The 24,147-nt window shown below is 46.4% G+C and overlaps 1 protein-coding gene across 2 annotated transcripts in view; it reads right to left on the minus strand.

Moving 5' to 3' along the window:
* Positions 1–653: 653 nt before the first annotated feature.
* Positions 654–24,147, minus strand: part of ZCCHC4 (zinc finger CCHC-type containing 4) — a 45,425-nt gene continuing 21,931 nt past the window's right edge. For both annotated transcript variants that reach the window (XM_040419019.1, XM_040419018.1), the window contains exons 9-13: positions 16,026–16,147; positions 14,451–14,526; positions 11,339–11,390; positions 1,492–1,618; positions 654–1,075 (exon numbers count right to left, since the gene is read on the minus strand). In XM_040419019.1, coding sequence (XP_040274953.1) covers positions 967–1,075; positions 1,492–1,618; positions 11,339–11,390; positions 14,451–14,526; positions 16,026–16,147 — 486 coding nt within the window. In that variant the 3' untranslated portion in view covers positions 654–966. The remainder of the gene's footprint in view (positions 1,076–1,491; positions 1,619–11,338; positions 11,391–14,450; positions 14,527–16,025; positions 16,148–24,147) is intronic.

The following is a 24,147-nucleotide window of genomic DNA, read 5'->3' on the forward strand; positions in this document are numbered from 1 at the left end:
TCAGCGGTGTGTCACTCAGGAGCTAAAAGTAAGTGGTTGCTGAGAACCAGCATCATAATCATGGCAGCCCGAGCCTGGAAAAGAGTCAAATCTACCAGAGAAGAGTCATGGTTATTCATAATCTCCTGCTCTCCCGCCCACCTGCTGATGATTGGCAGTTCTCTCCTAGAGAGAAAGGGAGAAAACTAAGTAGAAGACTGTCAGTCATCAGCAGGTGGGCAGGAATTCATGAATAACTATGACTCTTCTCAGGTGACCATGACTCTTTTCCAGGCCCAGTCTGGAATAATTGTGATTTTGGTTCTCGGCAACCACTTAATTTTAACTTATAAATGACAGAAATCAACTCACCTGTCTCTACTTTATGCTGCCATTAGTATGGGCAGCATAAAATTGATGACAGGTTCCCTTTAAGTTCACCTGTAAAGGTTAGAGTGCATTTTAGATTGTGTGAATTTAGAAGCAAACGCTTACACAATACATACATGTGTATGGGTATTTTAACTGCGCAATCATGATGCAATGTAGGGATTAATGGAAAAAGATTAAATGTGATAGTATACATATGTAGAATACCTAATTGAACTGTTGGGTAGAACTAGTGTAGACAGACAAATATTTCATGTATGAAATGACGGAATAAGTGGTTTAGTAAAACCCAGGAGTTGGGTCAGTTTAATAATTACAAAGATCTTTCGAAATAGAAGAAAGGACAATGAAACACAAAGGAACAAGAATGTACTAAACAAGTGCAGACAGTAACTTTGACGTCATGCACTACAAGTTGGGCTGATTTCACATGGTGTCTTGCAGTGTCCATAAGAGGTATATGTCAGGAGGATTTCCAGATGTATAACCCAAACAGTTGTCACAAAGGGACACTCATTTGGCCCTCAATGGGGGCCTATGGATAGGGCAAATGGACCCTGCAAAGCAGTGTGAAAGCATCCTTATTGTGACGTGCACTCAGGATGACGGCTTCTTCTTCTGTTTATTTTTCTTCTTCCAAAGAGCTGGAATCCGTGAAGACTTCTTTACACTTATTTTTAGACTTCGTTTGCTCTGATTTTGCTTTCTAAAAAAAAGATGATTTTTTTTTTATCAGAACACGCTATACAATATACAAGACAGTGAACACACACATTACACCTAGACAGAAATCTATGGCAGCTCTGAGCTGCCGTAGAGATCTGGCTTCATTTGCGGCAGAAAACTGGCATAAATGAAGATAAATTTGTCGCGGTGTCTGGCCACAACCCCTTCCAGCCCTTGCCACGTCCCTTTCTGAAAAGTGGCGAGGGCAGGGTAAATTTTTGCGACTTTTTAACTCCACTTTTCTGGCGCAGGGAGATAAATCGGTCGATATGTTCTTTGATACTGTAAAGACATGCAATGTACTGTATACACGCAATGCTCTATACAATGTATAACACTTTAAAGATGCGCGAGGCAATACAGTGAAGACACACACCATGAAATGTCATAACTCACGATTTATGGCGCGGACAGCTGCTGCGTTTATGATCTTTGTCTCCACACAGAAAACAGCCTTCTACCTTACTGCCGCAGGAATGACCTTCAAGAGCACAACGCCCACAAGAGGAACAGTGTGTCCATGCTGTGAAATAAAGCCCTGGACCAATCAGTCGTGTTATTGGCTACAGTACAAACAATTATTCTGTCTGGCACAAACAGTAAAAGTCATGCAAAAAGTTTTCCAAGCCTTAAACAAAGTTCGAAAACTTCCCTGGTCATATTCTAAAAGAAAGGTTATTGTGTTCCAGTTTGGGTGAAATGAGCCTTACATTAGCATAACAACACAGGGGGCTATTCCCAGACTACGACTACACAGAGGTTCCACCACACCGATCAGAGTCCACCAGCCCAGCTGGGGCTGAACCTCTAGCCCTGCTTAGAATGAACAAGCTCTTTTCGGGTCTGTGAAGCCACGCACTGTGCTACTCCGTAAAAAGGGAAACAAACGTGAGTGGCCCGTCAATGGGGAAAAGAAAAACAGGTCATGACAGAGCCAGAAATGGATCCTGTAAAAATAAAAGACATGGGGCCAGTGTAAACAAAGTCACACATCGATACATGGCTTAGGGTACTTTCACACTAGCGTTTTTGTTTTCCGGTATTGAGTTCTGTCACAGTTTTATCCCAATGCATTCTGAATGGAGAGCAATCCGTTCAGGATGCATCAGTTCAGTCCCTCTTACGCATGCTGCAGTTTTCTCTCCGGCCACAAATACTGAACACTTGCCGGGATGCCGGATCCGGCATTAATTTACATTGAAATGTATTGATGCCGGCATTAAATGTTCCGGCAAAACGGATCCGGCTTTCGGGTCTGCGCATGGCAGACCTTTAAAAATGCCCAAAAAATGAATACCGGATCCGTTTTTCCGGATGACAGATCCGGTATTTCAATGCATTTGTCAGATGGATCCGCATCTGGATCCGTCTGACAAATGCCATCAGTTTGCATCCTGATGGCCGGAATCCTATGCCGCAAGTGTGAAAGTACCCTTATCTATGAAAATGCTTACAATTCTGGGAGCCCAGATGATTGTTACACTGAATAATCCTAATATAACTATACAGGTTTCAGGGAGATGTTCCAAGTACATGAAACAACTACAACACAGTCCTAGTGAGGCCTTCTCAGATACGTGCCAACTTCAATAAATCGCCCCATTGCAGTGTTCTCCAACACACACACAATGTCCGCAGAAGAAAGCGTTTGTGAAGGTATGAGAAGGTAAGGCAGGGCTGAGCAGACCAAATACAAATTCCATATCTTGTACTGTATGCTATATAGTGAGGCTGAGGACACACAGACTTTTTGTAGCTACAGCCATTCTCCAAAGGAAGACAGTAAGTTGCAGGCAATTTATTCTACTGCATCTTAAGTGAAAATCGATCTCTTAGGCCCCTTTCACACAGGCGAGTATTCCGCGCGGATGCGATGCGCGAGTTGAGCGCATTGCACCCGCACTGAATCCCGACCCATTCATTTCTATGGGGCTGTTCACATGAGCGGTGATTTTCACGCATCTCTTGTGCGTTGCGTGAAAATCACAGCATTCTCTATATTCTGCGTTTTTCACACAACGCAGGCCCCATAGAAGTGAATGGGGTTGCGTGAAAATCGCAAGCAAGTGCGGATGCGGTGCGATTTTCACGCACGGTTGCTAGGAGACGATCGGGATGGAGACCCAATCATTATTATTTTCCCTTATAACATGGTTATAAGGGAAAATAATAGCATTCTGAATACAGAATGCATAGTAAAATAGCGCTGGAGGGGTTAAAAAAAATAAATATATAATTTAACTCACCTTAGTCCACTTGATCGCGCTGCCGGCTTCTCGTCTGTCTCCTTCTTTGCTGAACAGGACCTGTGGTGACGTCACTCCGGTCATCACATGGTCCATCACATGATCTTTTACCATGGTGATGGATCATGTGATGACCGGAGTGACGTCACCACAGGTCCTGTTCCTGCAATGAATGCTCACCACAGGTCCTGTTCAGCAAAGAAGGAGACAGACGAGATGCCGGCAGCGCTATCAAAGTGGACTAAGTTGAGTTAAATTTTTATTAACCCCTCCAGCACTATTTTACTATGCATTCTGTATTCAGAATGCTATTATTTTCCCTTATAACCATGTTATAAGGGAAAATAATACAATCTACACAACCCCGATCCCAAGCCCGAACTTCAGTGAAGAAGTTCGGATTTGGGTACCAAACATGTGCGATTTTTCTCACGCAAGTGCAAAACGCATTACAATGTTTTGCACTCGTGCTGAAAATCGCGCGTGTTCCCGCAACGCACCCGCACATTTTCCCGCAACGCCAGTCTGAAAGAGGCCTTAGCACTCCAAAAAGTCGAGGTGTAAGCCTAGGTTAAAGCAGATCCCGCAGGTTGTTCTGGCCGGGAATAGTCTGCCAGATCAGTTACTGTCAGGCGGTGAAGGAATGCAGTGCACGGCAGTAACGGATCCGGCAGGCTGTTCGCGGCCGGGAACAGCCTGCCGGATGTGCTTAACGCAGATGTGAAACAGGCCTTAGCCTAAAAGGCAATGTGTCAGACTGTGCAGGGCCCAACTGGTAACAACCATCTGGATCTTTATTGCAAACTGCTAGTCAGGGCCGGCTCCAGGTTCATGTGGGCCCTTGGGCGATAAATCCCAGTGGGCCCCCATGAGGCATTTTTTTACATTGACATGTCCCCCTGCGGCTCCTACACGGTATAATGACCCCCAGTGGCCCCTATACAGTATAATGACTACTAGTGGCCCTTCACACAGTATAATGAACCCCCAATTCCCCCCCCACTGTATAATGACCACCTGTGGCCCTGCATTCAGAATAATAACCCCCAGTCGCCCCCATTTAGAATAATGACCCCCAGTAGCCCCCACACTGGGGGAATACTGTATGGAGGGGGCTCTGGGGGTATTTATACTGAATGGAGGGTCATTGGTGATCATTACTAAATGGGGGACACTGGGGGTCATTATACTATGTAAAGGGCCCTCACAGTATAATGACCCCACAGTGGCCCTCCATTCAGAATAATGACCCCCAGTCGCCCCCACACTGGGGGTTATACTGTATGGAGGGGGCACGAGGGGTTATTATATTTAATGGGGGCTCTGGTGGTCATTATGCTAAATGGAGGGTCAATGGGGATCATTATACTAAATGGGGGGCACTGGGAGTCATTATACTGTGTAAGGGACCCTCACAGTGTGATGAATGACCCCCCAGTGGCCCCCTCACATACCTATCATTGCAGGGGAGCTGGTGGTCCTGTCATTCACTAACCGCAGCTCCCAGCTCCCCACATGAACCTAGAGCCGGCCCTGAATGACCCCCAGTAGCCCCCACACGGGGGGAATACTGTATGGAGGGGGCTCTGGGGGTCATTATACTGAATGGAGGGTCATTGGTGATCATTATACTAAATGGGGGACACTGGGGGTCATTATACTATGTAAAGGGCCCTCACAGTATAATGACCCCACAGTGACCCTCCATTCAGAATAATGACCCCCAGTCGCCCCCACACTGGGGGTTATACTGTATGGAGGGGGCACGAGGGGTTATTATATTTAATGGGGGATCTGGTGGTCATTATGCTAAATGGAGGGTCAATGGGGATCATTATACTAAATGGGGGGCACTGGGAGTCATTATACTGTGTAAGGGACCCTCACAGTGTGATGAATGACCCCCCAGTGGCCCCCTCACATACCTATCATTGCAGGGGAGCTGGTGGTCCTGTCATTCACTAACCGCAGCTCCCTGCGCTCCTTCTCTCCTCCGGCCCGCTGCAGCAGTGAGCCAGGCCTGGAGGAGAGAAGGAGATGTGCAGTGATGGAGCTAGAACTGACTGGGCCCCACAGCGAAATTTAGTACGCCCCCCTCCCCCCCAATGTGTGTTCACATTACGTTTTTCCTATCGGTTTGATGTATACACATGTGCAGCACTCCACGTTTTTGTATCCTGCAGAGTCAAGTAAAAAATGCAGACGTTAACGTATATGTTTTTTTACCATGGAACTGTATGGTGAACGGAAGTCACTGTACGGCATCAGTCTGAGGCATCTGTCAATGCATACATTTTCAGTATGCATTAAATGGATGGCAAAAATGTGATGTGAACCCAGCCCTAGTGTCAGAATAAGCACCAGTACACAGCGGAGCTGCGTGGCGGAGAGGGGAGGCCGCCATGTACTGACAGAGCGCTAACTGGTCCTGATGGTCAGGGATGAGGACTGTGCTTCCCAAGGATCATTTTCTACTGGAAAATACAGGGCGCAGTATAATACACTAGAATCTATATAATATAAAGATATTAGCCCTACCCCCGAATAATCATACGATTAGGGGGTCATTTATTATATAGAAATACGTCTATATTAGGCGTATTTCTGACACAGATGTGGCGCAAAGGTCCTTAACACCGCAATCTGTATCTTTTCCCGCTCATGCCAGGTCTAAAAAAAGTGGTGTGGGCAGAAAGGGATACAGTTATGGCCATCCAATTATTGGATACCACCGCCATATAGTGATACCACCGCCATATAGTGATAACACCGCCATACAAGGATAAAACCACCATACAGTGACCGGATAAAAGGGTATAAGAGGGCACAGTACAGGGAATGACTATGGGCACTGCACAGGGTGTGGTAGGAGGGCACAATGCAGGGTATAAAGGGGCACAGTACGGGGTGGGGGGCACAGTCACATGACCCTGTGATGTTAGAAGGTCCTTATGGTGAATGCGGTTCAGATGCCACCATAATGAGAGGCAGAGGAGTGAGACAGGGGCCCGGGGCCCTGGATGGACAGGAGGGGTGGACACAGCAAGTAGGTTGAAGGGGCTCTGAGGGGGATTCATACAAGTAGTGGCAGGAGGTCTGTGCAGGGCAGCAATAGGAGATAGGAGGGTGGGACAGGATCCCTGGATACATGAGGGAGGAAAGGAGACAGCAGGGGCTCCATGAGGATGAGATAGGACAGGATATAAGGGGGGGGCAGGTGTCATGGAGACAATCAGCTTAATAAAACAGTAACACAACTAAATAGAATGAAGCAGCAGTGTGCCCCCCTTTCCTTCTGTCCCACAGAGAAGAGACAGTCACAGTGCAGACTCACTCACAGACTGTCTCCACACTTCTCTGCTCCAGCCGTGCGGTCTCTCTCCAGTCTCCTCAGGCAGCAGTGTCCCCCCCCCTTTCCTTCTGTCCCACAGAGAAGAGACAGTCACAGTGCAGACTTACAGACTGTGTTCACACTTCTCTGCTCCAGCTCCAGCTCCAGCCGTGCGGTCTCTCTCCTCAGGCAGCGTGTGTCCTGTGTAGAGGGGGCGTGTCCTGAGTCTCTGCAGCTCAGAGGGCCCACCAGAGGGGTACTGCGTATGTGAAATGACAGCAGTGAGAGCTCCCATCTGTATTGATGGAAGTGCTCATAGCAGCTCAGTGGGCCCCCCCAGGAGCATTGGGCCCCGGCACTTGCCCGGGGATGCCGGGTTATGACGCCGGCCCTGCTGCTAGTAATTCATTCATAACTTCTAGAAGGAAGATTAAAGGAATGACAAATTATAGTCATAAGAATAATGCTCCAAAATTGCTATTATATGGGGAAAGCAAACATGTCTGGAGAGGTGACAGGTCTTCTTTATACACAGGCTCCCAGGATAAAAAAAAAAAAAAAAGTATGCCAACTTGCACCAGCCTAGCAGAGAACAAAAGGACCTCTCCTCAGTCTAATTAATGGGCACTTATGGATATGTTTGATGTATACACCGGGGGATTCTCCAGCACATTTTTTAATGCACCCTTATGGTGCAGACAGACGTTGATGTTGCAGAGTCTGAGCGTGGCCTAAGGCCACATAACTGTGCAAGCAAGACAGAGGTACAACCTTCAAGACTGTGCCGCTATTGCCACCGCATAGTTGGCAGCACCTGAACCTCGCAAGATCTATTACGATAACATGACATGACATCACACAGCGAGGACAACTAAAAAATTAATAAATAAAAAATTAATTCCTGCAGTTTTTGCACTGGCCACTAAGCCTAGTAATAGGTGCTACATCTTGGTGTGTACAGATCACTTTTCAGCAGTCATCTCATTATCATCACAAGCAGGATTAGAAGATTAGAATGACAGATATCACCTATATACACCGTATATAGCACAGGATTCACCATTCACAATAGGTGATATCACTGCTTATCTACTCCCTCCTGACCTCTGCACAGGTCACAGAGCATACAGTACCTAGAAAACTCTCCTACAGAAGTTAATGAGGTCCCCTCCTGTCCATTGTGTCTATAGCCCATGATGGCTGCTGTCAAAGTGCTACAGATGGTGACCAAAATGGTCGCCGATGCAATTCAGAATTTGAAAATGGAGACAAGACTTTTTAGTCTTGTCACCATTTGCAAATAGACCCACCCAGGAAGGTGATGTAGTTGAATACGGCAGCGAGGCACAGGAGCTGAGAATTCCCTGCCCCACCAATCACCCTCATAGGGCTCAGGCTTCAGGTCCAGTAGGCATGAGGCCTATGCAAAAGTAAATCTCGGCGCAGACGGGCGTGATGTCATTTTTTTTTCGGAAGCCTCCGTCTGGCAGCCCGAAGGAGAACCCGGTACGTCACCGGAACTCCACAAAATGCATTTGCCCTGCGCGATTGTGTTATAGTAAATAAAAAGCCCCTGCCTTTCGCGATCCTACGCTGGGCAAATGAGAGCATCAGAGCATGAATTGCTCCGATGGTCAAGTCAGAGGGGCTGCCTGGGTGAAATTCTGGGTATGTCCGGGTTCAGCTCTAAACCCGGACAACCCCTTTAATGCTCGTGGTATTGCAGGGACATTTCTATTACAGGGGCATATTAGGGGACATTATTTTTGGTGACACTATACAGGGAGTGCAGAATTATTAGGCAAGTTGTATTTTTGAGGATTAATTTTATTATTGAACAACAACCATGTTCTCAATGAACCCAAAAAACTCATTAATATCAAAGCTGAATATTTTTGGAAGTAGTTTTTAGTTTGTTTTTAGTTTTAGCTATTTTAGGGGGATATCTGTGTGTGCAGGTGACTATTACTGTGCATAATTATTAGGCAACTTAACAAAAAACAAATATATACCCATTTCAATTATTTATTTTTACCAGTGAAACCAATATAACATCTCAACATTCACAAATATACATTTCTGACATTCAAAAACAAAACAAAAACAAATCAGTGACCAATATAGCCACCTTTCTTTGCAAGGACACTCAAAAGCCTGCCATCCATGGATTCTGTCAGTGTTTTGATCTGTTCACCATCAACATTGCGTGCAGCAGCAACCACAGCCTCCCAGACACTGTTCAAAGAGGTGTACTGTTTTCCCTCCTTGTAAATCTCACATTTGATGATGGACCACAGGTTCTCAATGGGGTTCAGATCAGGTGAACAAGGAGGCCATGTCATTAGATTTTCTTCTTTTATACCCTTTCTTGCCAGCCACGCTGTGGAGTACTTGGACGCGTGTGATGGAGCATTGTCCTGCATGAAAATCATGTTTTTCTTGAAGGATGCAGACTTCTTCCTGTACCACTGCTTGAAGAAGGTGTCTTCCAGAAACTGGCAGTAGGACTGGGAGTTGAGCTTGACTCCATCCTCAACCCGAAAAGGCCCCACAAGCTCATCTTTGATGATACAAGCCCAAACCAGTACTCCACCTCCACCTTGCTGGCGTCTGAGTCGGACTGGAGCTCTCTGCCCTTTACCAATCCAGCCACGGGCCCATCCATCTGGCCCATCAAGACTCACTCTCATTTCATCAGTCCATAAAACCTTAGAAAAATCAGTCTTGAGATATTTCTTGGCCCAGTCTTGATGTTTCAGCTTGTGTGTCTTGTTCAGTGGTGGTCGTCTTTCAGCCTTTCTTACCTTGGCCATGTCTCTGAGTATTGCACACCTTGTGCTTTTGGGCACTCCAGTGATGTTGCAGCTCTGAAATATGGCCAAACTGGTGGCAAGTGGCATCTTGGCAGCTGCACGCTTGACTTTTCTCAGTTCATGGGCAGTTATTTTGCGCCTTGGTTTTTCCACACGCTTCTTGCGACCCTGTTGACTATTTTGAATGAAACGCTTGATTGTTTGATGATCACGCTTCAGAAGCTTTGCAATTTTAAGTGCAAGATATCTCACTATTTTTGACTTTTCTGAGCCTGTCAAGTCCTTCTTTTGACCCATTTTGCCAAAGGAAAGGAAGTTGCCTAATAATTATGCACACCTGATATAGGGTGTTGATGTCATTAGACCACACCCCTTCTCATTACAGAGATGCACATCACCTAATATGCTTAATTGGTAGTAGGCTTTCGAGCCTATACAGCTTGGAGTAAGACAACATGCATAAAGAGGATGATGTGGTCAAAATACTCATTTGCCTAATAATTCTGCACTCCCTGTACATACATTATTAATGGGAGTTCAATGTAGGGTTTTATTATTACTGGGGGCACTATAAGTACATTGGGGGTCATTTACTATACTGAAATACTCCTAAATTAGGCGTAGAAAAAGGTCTAAATGTATGACCGCTCGGAAGCTGTCTTACATTTAAAACTGGTGCTGGATGCGCCAAAGTTATGGAGAGGCCTGCACCTTTTCATAACTTCGGCGGATCCCCCGCCAGCACAGGGACTTTATTAAGATCGGCATCTAAAACATCGGTCTTAATAAATGTGTCCCATTATTTCTAATCAGCAGTACAGTATTTGTGAACCTTGGGGAACACAGTGGGCACAGTACTGGGAGTGGCAGCAGGATGACATTGTTGGGTGAGGAGTTTGATGGAAAAAATTGAGAAATATAATATGTCTGTGTAGCAAACTCTGCAGAGACGCGGCTGAAAGAATTTGTCATGGTGGTCTGGCTCAAACGGAGTAGATGGGTCAAACGGAGGAGATGAGGAAAGAGGAGATCTACATTACAGGGGATGTCACTGGATGCAAGAGGTATGTGGTGCTGTATTCTCCTATAGGTTTCCTAGTGCTGGCAGGCAGTATGCTGTAAGTAGAGCGGACTCACTGCCGTGACTTGCATCTTACCTCCTCCTCCAAGTCTTTTTTTATTATAATTATACGTTTTTTAAATTCGGCGACTCAAAATATAAAAAATTTAGTGCCTACATTTTTTAGTTTAGGAGCCAATGGCTTCTAGGCAACGTTTAAGGCAGGTCTCTAAATGCTGTTAAGAACAGCACAGACAAGACAGGCGCCCCCAAAATCAAGTTCAGAAACTAGTAAAAAAAAAATCTACAATCAGAAAATAAAATCAGATTAGAAAATCTGTGTCACCATTTGGTTTTAACTGACATAAAAAGTTTTCAGTGACAAATTCCTTTTAAACGGTAAGTAGACAATGTTTTTTTACACAATTTTCTACCAATATGAAAAGATTTTCTATGGGCAGTAATAACTCCTTTAATAATTATGCAATATCCTAATATGTTACTTGAAGAAGCTCTAATCCAATGCTCCGTTTCCAAATTTGTGGCTGGCTAGAAGAGCTCTGCTTCCTGAAAAAGGTGCGCGCCAATTTATTTCCGTACTGCAGCAGTGCAATTTGTTTTGTTTTCCATCCTTCTGGATATATTTGCATATGGCTCATTGGGCCTAACCTAATCCCTTTAGGTATGGATGACAGCGTGTTATAAAGGTATTATAAGGAAACAGCCGTTAATAATTAGTATACAGCACAGACTACTGTTCAGTTACAAGGGGAATACACGGTTGGGTACTTACACGGCTTCACGCATCTATTACACAGGTGACAGTGTTTCCACGCTCGGCCATCCTATAGGAAATAATAAAATCTTACATTCAGTTGTTTACACTGCAGAAATCTAGATTTAGGCCCCTTTCACGCCTGCGGCAGGGTGTTCCGGCTGGCAGACAACGTCGGGAATCGACGTGACAGTTATAAGGAGAATGCAGCAGCAGAAAGACACACCCCTGAGCAGTGACAGAAAGAGAGCGGGGGCAGAAAGACACACCCCTGAGCAGTGACAGAAAGGACACGCCAATGAGCTGTGATAGGGATAGCTGTAGCAGAAAGGACATGCCACCTGGGCTGTGATAGGGAGAAAGCTGCAGCAGAAAGTACATGCGGGGACCCACAGGAGGAGTGCTGGGAGGAGGATGGGAGTGGTAGTGGTGGCATAGATAGGAGTAGCAGGCCCGTTTGGTTGCAATAAAAAAGTCCCATCTATGGAATAGATAATGGTTACTCTCTGGCAGCTTTTCAGTCTCAGGAGAGGCTTCTCTTTGGCAGGAGCTCACCCGTGTAGGTCTCGTCTCTGCTCAGCTAAGACTCACAAACTGACCAGAGGAGGCCAAAGCAGCCAATTTCCACAGCAACCTAACCAAGACTGCCAGAGTTAACTGTCTACATACAACTATTTGGAATACATTGTGCAGAGAGACACAAATGCTTTTAGCATTAAAACACAACATTTACATTTTTTAAAACAATTAACTTTTAGAAGTGATCCACTGGGTCACTGCAGACTAGGGCTGAAACGATTACTCGATTGAATCGAGTAATTCGACACCAAAAAATCCTCGAAGCAAATTTTTTTTGCATCGAGGATTCATTTGTGTCATGTGACCATGGAGCTGGAGTGAAGGGCTTGCTATAACTCACTGCTCCGTGGTCACCCGCCGGCCCGAACCGCGCTGCACTTTCCTCCTGACACATCGTCAGGACATAGTGTACATAAGCGTGCACTATGACCCGACGCTGTGTGACGTCAGGATGACAGTGCGGCGCGAGGAGAAGAAGATGGACACTATGTGGAGCGGAGCACCTACAGGAGAGGTAAGTATTTTATTTAATTGGCGCTGGGGACATGGCTAGGAGAGGGAGCTGGTGGCACTGGAGAGCAAGCTGGTGGCACGGGGGGCACCTGATGGCACTGGGGGGGGGACAGCTGATGGCACTGGGGGGGGGGGGACAGCTGATGGCACTGGGGGGGGTACAGCTGATGGCACTGGGGGGGGGGACAGCTGATGGCACTGGGGGGGGGACACAGCTGATGGCACTGGGGGGGGACAGCTGATGGCACTGGGGGGGGACAGCTGATGGCACTGGGGGGGGGACAGCTGATGGCACTGGGGGGGGACAGCTGATGGCACTGGGGGGGGACAGCTGATGGCACTGGGGGGGACAGCTGATGGCACTGGGGGGGGACAGCTGATGGCACTGGGGGGGGACAGCTGATGGCACTGGGGGGGGACAGCTGATGGCACTGGGGGGGGACAGCTGATGGCACTGGGGGGTGGACAGCTGATGGCACTGGGGGGTGGACAGCTGGTGGCACTGGGGGGTGGACAGCTGGTGGCACTGGGGGGTGGACAGCTGGTGGCACTGGGGGGTGGACAGCTGGTGGCACTGGGGGGGGGGACAGCTGGTGGCACTGGGGGGGGGGACAGCTGGTGGCCCTGGGGGGGACAGCTGGTGGCCCTGGGGGGGCAGCTGATGGCCCTGGGGGGGCAGCTGATGGCACGGGGGGGGCAGCTGATGGCACGGGGGGGGGGAGCCTGATGGCACTGAGGGGGCAGCTGGTGTCACACGGGGGGGCAGCTGGTGACACTGGGGGGAGGATGAGATTTTATAAAGAAAAACGTTCTTTTAATTGGTTTTCTGTTATTAGAATACTCGATTAATAGTTGGATTAATCAATAGAATACTCGATTACGATAGCTGCAGCCCTACTGCAGACGTGCCCCGAGCTACCAGCTGGAAAAAAATCTAGCACATCAATTGGAGCAATGAATGTGGAGATCTCTGGACCCATGTGAGGTACAGGGCTGGTTCTAGCTTTGTTAGAAAGGATTTGTCATCTACTATATGATGTACACTTTTTTAAGCATCAATCATGACATAACCCCTTTAGTGTGAAAAAATATTCTGGGCCAAACAAATTGAGTAAGATCGCTCCAAGCAGTATGAATGTAGAACATGATGTTATGCCGTTCATTAGATTTGTCCATCTTGTTTTTGTAGAACGGCTTCTTTGAGTGCAGTCCCCAGGCAGTGCGAGACGTCGCGCCATCTAAATTATGGAAATCTGTCCGGGTACTATTACATTACATATTTTTATGCTGCTAAGACAGGTGATTGCACAACGTTGTTTATCTAAAATGTATGCCCGTCTATTGTGTAATGGGGAATTTCCTGCTGGCATCAAATAATACATAGAACAACAGTGTCCTGCCCAGGGATAAGAGTGTATAGTCACCAGCCTCTATAATAAATAGCTTGGGGCCCTGATGCAATATTTACATTTGCCCGCGATCATGACAAGCGCCATTTGAGAGCTGTGGGAGATACATGTATATATCCATTCATGCACATATTAGTAGGAGCATTGCGAGGCATTTAGATATGGGCCTGTACTCAAGGTGACACGCATAGTGCACCGAACAGCCAGCAAGTGCCTAAGGGGAATACCAGGACTCCTCCACTCCTATCTTTGGCACCTAGCAGAGCTAGGACAGAGTCCAACTCTCACTCACTTCTTACTAGACCGAGTCCACTTCAGCAGCAGCAGCAGCACATAAGACATTGCTCTCCTGCTTGTGTCCCACGTATGCCAGGCTTTAGCGGAGCAGAGCTGGTACAGGCAGGCAGAGTGATGCTCCGGCCTGTACTGCGCTCAGTGCAGCCGCTGGGAAATCTGTACTCCCATACACAGCAGTGTAAAAATAAATGGAAGTGTATGACAAAAATTATTTTCGCACATTCAGAATAGGATTTAAAAAAGTTTAGTTAAAAGTTTACGTACAAAAATTATGAAAAAGAATACAGCACTTTAAGAGAGAAAGAAAAAAATAAGAAAAAACATACTGTTACCTTGGAGGTACAAGATGTGCAGGTTTCACAATGTCTGTTTTCCGAGGACACGCATCTCTTACAGATTGAGCAGAACCTACATTATAAAATAATATGTAAGTGCCAAGAACAATACTAATTTACATAAAAAAATACCATTCTATATCACACACAATAATGTTACATTATTAATCAAAGCAGAGGAACTTTATAGGCGTTGTATAGAAGCGTTGCTACATATATATATATATTTTAATTATGTTTAAGTTCACACCTACGTCACAGCTAGGGATGAGCGAATTGACTTCGGATGAAACATACAACTTCAATGTAATCTGTGATAGAGGCTCAGACTAGGGATGAGCCAATCGACTTCGGATAAAGGATACAACTTCAATGTGGTGCCCGCGGCACCTGAATGTTTAACGGCTATTTCAGTTTTTAGTAAATCTATATGGGAATGGACGATTGCAGTAACTCATTCACATACAAAAGGAAGGACTGCTGCATGTAATCAGTTTATTCCCAATAATTGCTTGTCAATTGGCCCATGTAAAAGGGCTTTAAGAGGTATTCTAGCTTTTTGTTATTGATGACCTATCCTCCTCCAGATAAGTCATCAATATCAGATTCCTAGGGTCCGACTCCCGCCACCCTCATGATCAGCTGCCAGTGCCAGAAACTAAACAGTAGACAGCGCTTGAAGCAGAAGGCTCCATCCCCTTGTAGTTTCTGGCGTCTGGATTACACTGGCGAGGCCACTATACAGTCTGCTGCCAACCCTGCCCACTGTTTAGTTTCCACCGATGGAATCTGCCTCAAACGGCGGATCGGTGAGGGTCCCGGGTGTCCTACCCCATCAATTGGATATTAATGACCTATCCGGGAAAAAGCTTGTAAAAGACCTTTAAATGCAGCAATTCTTCCCTCTGTATGTGAATGAGTTACTGCGATTGTTCATTCTCATAAGGATTTACTCATTTGCGGCAGCAGATCCCTGCTTATACAGTGACCTGCAGCCAGCATACTATAATTTTAGGTGCCGCATAGAAGATGTAACCACCTGATGGAAGGGCGTTTGCTCGTTCATTGGGTAATTGGCAGCACATTTACATGGGGTAATTATCAGGAACCCTCATGCCTGATAATTCCCCCGATCCTTAGTCCAAGTAAAACAGCCTTTAGGGGGTGATGGCATGGAGCAGCACCAGCTGAGGGCCTCATTTTTGGCTTGGCTATGCTGCCCTCTGTGCTTTATGTATAACATTATGTATGGGTCTAGAGGACAACCTCAGCATTGGGTAACTCTTTTTCCTTTATGACTTTGGATAAAATCTGCGTGTTTAATTGTATGATGGTGAGAAGCAGAATCCTGCCGACATTTAGATGATTTTGACAATGACTGAGAAGAATCAATCAGAAGGCAGCGTGGCCTAGGTGCTGTCCAAGTGACTGAAATCCTTAGCTAGTCCTATCCATGTGAAACAATACTTTTGCGTAATCTTGATGCAATTAACTCATATGGAGTTCCATTTCTCGATATGCATGAACCAGTCTGCCTGAAAGAAAATGTACACATCATACACCGTTCTGTACCTGTAGCCCTCGCTTGCTGGGAGGACAATACTTTCTGGGGAAATGTTGGTAAAAATGCGAACGGGTGATTGCTTCCTTCCAGTCTTGCCGTGTTTGAACAAGGTGTGGTTATCATAATCTACCTGGGAAGATACATAGAACGTTCTATTATATTCTGCAGTATCATGAGAAGGATTATGGTTTTATAAACTCAATTTCTTTCTGATTGTCGGATGGACAGAAAGACAGAAACATAGATCTTCAACCGATCCTGAGCCACAGAAAACAGCGCAGTGCTGTGCTGAAGACACCAAATAGTGTGAGTTATTGGCACTTTTTCAAGTTAGGCTACTTTTAAATTTGGCTTTCCGTTTGTGAGGTCCGTTCAGGGCTCTCGCAAGCGGTCCAAAATGGATCAGTTTTGCCCATTCTGGATGGAAAAGGATCCGCTCAGAACGCATCAGTTTGCCTCCGTTCCGTTTCCATTTGGCTTTGGAGGCGGACACCGAAAGGCTGCTTGCAGCGTTTTGGTGTCCGTCTGACGAAACTGAGCCAAACGGATCCGTCCTGACACACAATGTAAGTCAATGGGGACGGATCCGTTTTCTATGTTAAAGATAATACAAACGGATCAGTTCTGAACGGATGCAGACTGTTGTATTATCTAAATGGATCCGTCTATGCAGATCCATGACGGATCCGTACCAAACGTGAGTAGATAAAGGGATCATCTCACTAGGACATCCTTTTCATGTGGTAATTCCAGCAAGGCCACCTATGACATATCAAAGAGGACGCAATCTAAGTGATTGATTAGTCCATTGTCACCACACTGGAGGAGACTTTGCTGATAAAAATAACCAGGGATGTTCACATTTAGAGGGTGAAAACCTTGGAAAGCTTATCAAGCAAGGCAAGACCTCCACTAGAGCAAAAATACAAGACAAATTCTCCATCAGAGAATGTATAAACTGTAGAACTAAAGGCATGACCTATTTAGCCCTATCAAAGAGTTCTGGACAACTGGGGGTATATTAACAGAAGGGACTCCGATAGGCAGGCACATGTGGTCCCGTCACGGTGGAGATGTAGATGTCAATTGCTTTACAGGTCTTCAACATGTGAGGCCGTGTATATACGGGGCCAGGTGAATGTCTGGACATATCCTTTACCTGGTGTAATTGGTAGAAAATGGACTTCTAATGTGTGAAACTATTAACTGTGAAGGAGGCTGCGTTATTTTGTGGAGGAAACGCTTTCGGCTGACATTTTGAAATCCCCCATATTGAATTCAGCTCAGGTTTTTCCAATGGGAAGGGGGAACTTGTTGATATATCAATCTTGGCTACAATTTAGGCCTCATGCACACGACCGTTGTGTGCATCCGTGGCCGTTGTGCCGTTTTCCGTTTTTTTTCGCGGACCCATTGACTTTCAATGGGTCCGTGGAAAAATCGGAAAATGCACCGTTTTGCAGCCGAGACCGTGATCCGTGTATCCTGTCCATCAAAAAAATATGACCTGTCCTATTTTTTTGGCGGACAACGGTTCACGGACCCATTCAAGTCAATGGGTCCGTGAAAGAACACGGATGCACACAAGATTGGCATCCGTGTCCGTGATCCGTGGCCGTAGGTTACTTTAATACAGACGGATCCAAAGATCCGTCTGCATAAAAGCTTTTTCAGATCTAACTTTTCACTTCGTGAAAACACAGATCCGACAGTATATTCTAACACAGAAGCGTTCCCATGGTGATGGGGACGCTTCTAGTTAGAATACACTACAAACTGTGTACAAGACTGCCCCCTGCTGCCTGGCAGCACCCGATCTCTTACAGGGGGCCGTGATCAGCACAATTAACCCCCTGTAAGAGATCAGGGCTGCCAGGCAGCAGGGGGCAGACCCTCCCCCCCTCCCCAGTTTTAATATCATTGGTGGCCAGTGCGGCCCCCCCCCCTTCTATTGTAATAATAGGTTGGTGGCCAGTGCGGCCCCCCCTCCCTCTATTGTAATAATTTGTTGGTGGCACAGTGTGCGCCCCCCATCGGCCTCCCCTCCCTCTATAGCATTAACAACATTGGTGGCCAGTGTGCGGCCTCCCATCTCCCCCCCCCCCCCCCCCCATCATTGGTGGCAGCGGAGTTCCGATCGGAGTCCCAGTTTAATCGCTGGGGCTCCGATCGGTAACCATGGCAACCAGGACGCTACTACAGTCCTGGTTGCCATGGTTACTTAGCAATAGTACAATAGTAGAAGATTCATACTTACCTGCTCCTGGCTGCTGCGATGTTCGTGTCCGGCCGGGAGCTCCACCTACTGGTAAGTGACAGGTCTGTGCGGCGCATTGCTAAATGAACTGTCACTTACCAGTAGGAGGAGCTCCCGGCCGGACACAGACATCGCAGCTCCCAGGTAAGTATGAATCTTTTACTATTGTACTATTGCTAGTAACCCGCTGCCACCAATGATCGGGGGGGGAGAGATGGGAGGCCGCACACTGGCCACTAATGTTGTTAATGCTATAGAGGGAGGGGGGGCCGATGGGGGATGCACACTGTGCCACCAACGATTTATTACAATAGAGGGAGGAAGGGGGGGGGGGCGCACACTGTGCCACCAACGATTTATTACAATAGAGGGAGGAAGGGGGGGCGCGCACACTGTGCCACCAACGAATTATTACAATAGAGGGAGGAAAGGGGGGGGGGCCGCACTGGCCACCAATGATATTCAAACTGGGGAGGGGGGGGTCTGCCCCCTGCTGCCTGGCAGCCCTGATCTCTTACAGGGGGATATGATAGTACAATTAACCCCTTCAGGTGCGGCACCTGAGGGGTTAATTGTGCTGATCACGGCCCCCTGTAAGAGATCGGATGCTGCTAGGCAGCAGGGGGCAGTCATGTAAACAGTTTGTAGTATATTCTAACTAGAAGCGTCCCCATCACCATGGGAACGCCTCTGTGTTAGAATATACTGTCGGAAATGAGGTTTCACGATCTAACTCATATCCGACAGTATATTGTAACATAGAGGCGTTCCCATGGTGATGGGGACGCTTCAAGTTAAAATATACCATCGGATTGGAGAAAACTCTGATCCGATGGTATAAAAGGGACTCCAGACTTTACATTGAAAGTCAATGGGGACGGATCCGTTTGAAATGGCACCATATTGTGTCAACGTCAAACGGATCCGTCCCCATTGACTTGCATTGTAATTCAGGACGGATCCGTTTGGCTCCGCACGGCCAGGCGGACACCAAAACGACTTTTTTTTTTATGTCCGTGGATCCTCCAAAAATCAAGGAAGACCCACGGACGAAAAAACGGTCACGGATCACGGACCTACGGACTCCGTTTTTGCGGACTGTGAAAAAAAACGTCCGTGTTCATGAGGCCTTACTCAGTTTTCTCCTATCTCTACTTGTGTAGGAGTTAAACAAGGACAAAGTTTCCTAAAATGCTTTAGATGAAGTGTCCAATGTGTCCACCATGTACAAGATGACTGTGCTGTGATGCTGAATGGAGGGATCAATCACCTCAGAGAATGGGCCTAGCAGATGGCAGAACAGATCCTGTAGGTTATGGCCGACTTACAATCCAGCAATACCCTGAGGCGACCCTCAGGAATGATGATGAAGAGCCTGAAGGAAAAGACTGCGGATAAGTACTGCTCTAGTCTGACCACATTGTGCTTGTGGAGAGACCGCTCTCCGGGATACGAGGTGGAGGGACAGAAGGATGGCAAAACTATTTCTTTGTTAAGGTGGAAAGCAGAGAAGGCTCTAAGAAGGATGGAAAGGGGAATGTATTCAGAGATCCCCCCCCTCGCTGGATGCTCTTAAAGGGAACCTGTCATGTGGATATTTGATTATAATCTAACTAATTATATACAATCATTAACTACTAAAAAGTACCTTAGATGTATTCACTTACTGGGGTGACAGATGGTTATCTCATAATATACACACAAAGATGCCTCATGCTAATGAGCTGATTTGAGTCCAGCGTGATGTCATTGAGTCCAGCGTTTAATTAATTCAGAGCTATAGCCACTCCCCTGACCACCTGCTGCTGATTCATATGGAAAATAACTGTCAATCAGCAGCAGGTGGGCGGGGAGAGTCAGGCGCTCATGAATATTCATAACTCATCATTATGAGCTGGAGCTTTTCAACACAAGATGTTGGCAAATTGACTGGGTCAATTAAAGAAAGTGACCCAGCATTTTGCTAAGAGAATCAGTCACTTATTTATGTTGCCCTTAGTTAGGACACCATAAAACTGGTGACAGGTTCCATTTAAGGTTTCTTTATTTGTACACAGCTAGTTACAGAGGACATGTTGTGGTCATGCAGTGGTCATTCACTCTGCAGTTGTATAGCACCATGTAAAGCCACATATGGATGACGGCAGGTGCAATCACCCTGGCAAAAGGAGGGCATACAAAAAGTAAATTGTCAGAACATTACCAAGCACTGAATAAATGGTCTGACATTACAATCAGACTGCATTATAGAGGGCTAAATACAAAGTTCATCTGTGCTGTGACGTCTGCAATGAAAAGAGAGGTTAAAGCTTCATACAATTAAACCTTTGGTTCTAGGGTGTGCAGTACACGGATCCAGTAATAATAAAGATAGTATATCGCCTCTCCTCCGGGAATGTTCATCTGTTCTATCATCAGATATTTTAATTGAGCAATGGTGTCATTATTGTGATGAAAGTGATATGGCAAAGGTAGAAGCAGCTTCCCACACCCAATAGTGGACTTACGTTTACTTACGCAGTTAATGTCTCGCCCACGTATAAAAGACACATGGACACTATCCAATACATTACAATCCTAGAGGCACAGGTGTAATAGCCCCTGATTGTGTAGGATTGACCCATTTTTTCAGGACGGAGATAATACTGCGCATGCGCAGACCTTTAAAAATGTTAAAAATAAATAAATACCGGATCCATTTTGCCGGATGACACCGGAAAAACGGATACGGTATTACAATGCATTTTTCTGACTGATCAGGATCCTGATCCAACGGAACTGCCTGCCGGAATCAAACAACGCAAGTGTGAAAGTACCCTAAGTTGGAATGTGTCTGGATAAGAGACTGCACATTTGTCATGCTGAATGACGTTGCAAACTCTGACCTCTCCTTTCTTTGCGCCCAGCACAGAGGACGTTTATATTTATACCCTTTTTTGCAGTCTGATTGTAATACCAGACCATTTATCTACTGCTTTAGGCCCCATTAAGACAAATGTATGGCCTCCATGTCCATGTTGCGGACCGCAAATAGTGGTCGGTAATACATGGGCACCGGCGGTGTGAACTCTGTGCTGCGGTGCAGACTCAATGACTTGAATGCATCCATGATCCAAAAGATATGGCTATTTATTGCCGTATCTTGCAGACTGTGGCCCTATTCAAGTCAATGGGTCTGCATCACAGTAACTTGGAGGGTAGTGAAAAGACCATGTGGGAGACGTGATTCAGAATTAAGACCAGATACAGTAGTAAATGCTGGAAAAGGAAGGCTTCTGAGCCCTGATCATGGTCAGTATACCCAAATGAGCAAGCCAGTGGCTTCAGCAGCCATGCCATTAAAGGGGTTATCCAATACTATAAAATGCCCTCCCCCCATATGCCGTGCCCCTCACAGGGAATATACTTACTGGCTCCTCAATTCGCTCCTGGTCGCCGCACCGCCGCCGCTGCTGCTCCCCATGCGCCGATGAAAACATCCGGTGTCGGGGGGGGGGGGAGCAGCCAATGGCAGGCGGGGACGAGCCTCCCTAGCGTCACCTGCGATGCTAGGGAGGCTCGTGCCCGTCCACGGCTGCCATTGGCTGCTCCCCCTCCCCCCAGCAGCGGCGGCTGTGTGGGGACCAGGACCGGCGCAGGGAGCGGGGTAAGTATATTCAGTGGGGGGCCCGGCATATGGGGGGGTACTGAACTAGCCCAACCTGTGGCCCAAGATGCTATTCTATGTGGCCCCTGCCATCTGGTCACAAGAAATGCTTGTTCATGTCTGATGGCTGCTTACAGATATTTTTCATTTCAATGGTGTATATTGTGGGAGCAGGGACAGGCAAGTACTAATGGTACACTGTGGCAATCTCTGGGACCCTCATACAGTGCCTTGAAAAGTATTCATATTCCTTGAACATTTCCACATTACACCCACAAACTTGAATGTATTTTCTTAACATTTTATGTGATAGATCAACACAAAGTATGTATGAAGTGAAAATGATACATGTTTTCATAGTGGGGTGTACATTTGTATTCAGCCCCCATGAGTCAATACTTTGTAGGACCACCTTTTGCTGCAATTACAGCTGCAAGTCTTTTGGGGTAAATCTCTACCAGCTTTTCACATCTAGAGGTTGAAATTTTTGCCCATTCTTCTTTGCAATATAGCTTAAGCTCAGTCAGACTGAACTGAGAGCGTCTGTGAACAGCAATTTTCAAGTCTTGACATCGATTCTCTATGGGATTTAGGTCTGGACTTTGACTGGGCCATTTTAACACATGAATTTGCTTTGATCTAAACCATTCCATTGTAGCTCTGGCTGTGTGTTGTCCTGCTGAAAGGTGAACCTCCAGGATTGCCCTGTATTTAGCTCTATTCATCTTCCCATCAACCCTGACCAGCTTCCCGAACCCTGCTAAAGAAAAGCATCCCCGCAGCATGATACTGCCTCTACCATGTTTCACGGTGGGAATGGTGTGTTCAGGGTAATTTTCAGTGTTCGTTTTCTACCACACATAACATTTTGCATTTAGGCCAAAAAGTTCAACTTTGGTCTCATCTGACCAGAGCACCTTCTTGCACATGCTTGCTGTGTCCCTTACATGGCTTGTGGCAAACTGCAAACTTTCAAAAATGGCTTTCTTTTTATCACTTTTCCATAAAAGGATGATTTGTGGAGTACATGACTAATAGTTATCCTGTAGACAGATTCTCCCACCTGAGATGTGACACTCTGCAGATCCTCCAGAGTGATCATTGGCCTCTAATTAGTACTCTCCTTGCCTGGGCTGTCAGTTTAGGTGGACGGCCATGTCTTGGTAAGTTTGATGTTCAGAGCTTGGGATAATAGGACTTTTTGTGCTTACCTGTAAAATCCTTTTCTCGCTGAGTTCATTGGAGGACACAGAAGACCATAGAAGACCATGGGTACAGCTGCTGCCACTAGGAGGAAACACTAAGCTGAAAAGTGTTAGCTCCTCCTCTCAGCTATATCCCTCCTGCAGACACTAAGCTAATCAGTTTGTACAACACAGCAGCCAGGAAACGCCAACAGAAAACGGGTGGACCCATCAGGAAGATCCAGTAATGTACTGACTGGGTGGGAGCTGTTTCCCTCCAATGAACCCAGCGAGAAAAGGATTTTACAGGTAAGCACAAAAAATCCATATTTTATCGCTCATACCATTGGGGGACACAGCAGACAATGGTTCGTTCTAAAGTACCATGGGGTGGGGAAAAAAAGACCAGAATAAGTCTAAGGCTGGCCTTGAGGTCCCGCATGGAAATGCGGGAGAAGGATGCACAGGAAACCCTGACTAGGACAGGATGAGCATGTACCGGGAAGGAGAGCCAGAGAGAGCGTAGAAGATGCAGTGTCTTAGGCTGGGCAGAAAAGAAGAAAGCCCAGTTAAACGAAGACAAGGGGCTCGAGAGGCTTCAGAAGATGTGGATAGCAGCACAGAATATCCACAAGAAGGATAAGCATATCTGACGAGTTAAAATTATGACCGGAAGGTACATCTGGATATTGAGGACCACAGAACTGCTGTGAAACTCCAGACTGGAAATCCAGGACATCTTGCTAACAATAGACCCCACAAAAAACCGAGGGAGGTCTACCCAATAGAAGAGTGTCTGTAGAATCTGGGTACATATGAGACCCGGCCAAACCTAGCGACGGGGGGACCCAGACAAAACCTTACCAAATGTGTAAGTAACAAGAAGGGATATTTCAATATAGGATAAACTTGGTAATTTGGAAGGAATCAACTGGGCAGATGGGAGAGGATCAGTCCTAGAGAGACCTCCCAGGTAGATTATGAAACATTTGTGCACTAATTCGTAAGAGCTACTCCCTTGCGAAATAACCAGCACGAGAAGA

Source organism: Bufo bufo, chromosome 2, assembly GCF_905171765.1.
Source record: "Bufo bufo chromosome 2, aBufBuf1.1, whole genome shotgun sequence".
In the NCBI taxonomy this organism is placed as follows: domain Eukaryota; kingdom Metazoa; phylum Chordata; class Amphibia; order Anura; family Bufonidae; genus Bufo; species Bufo bufo.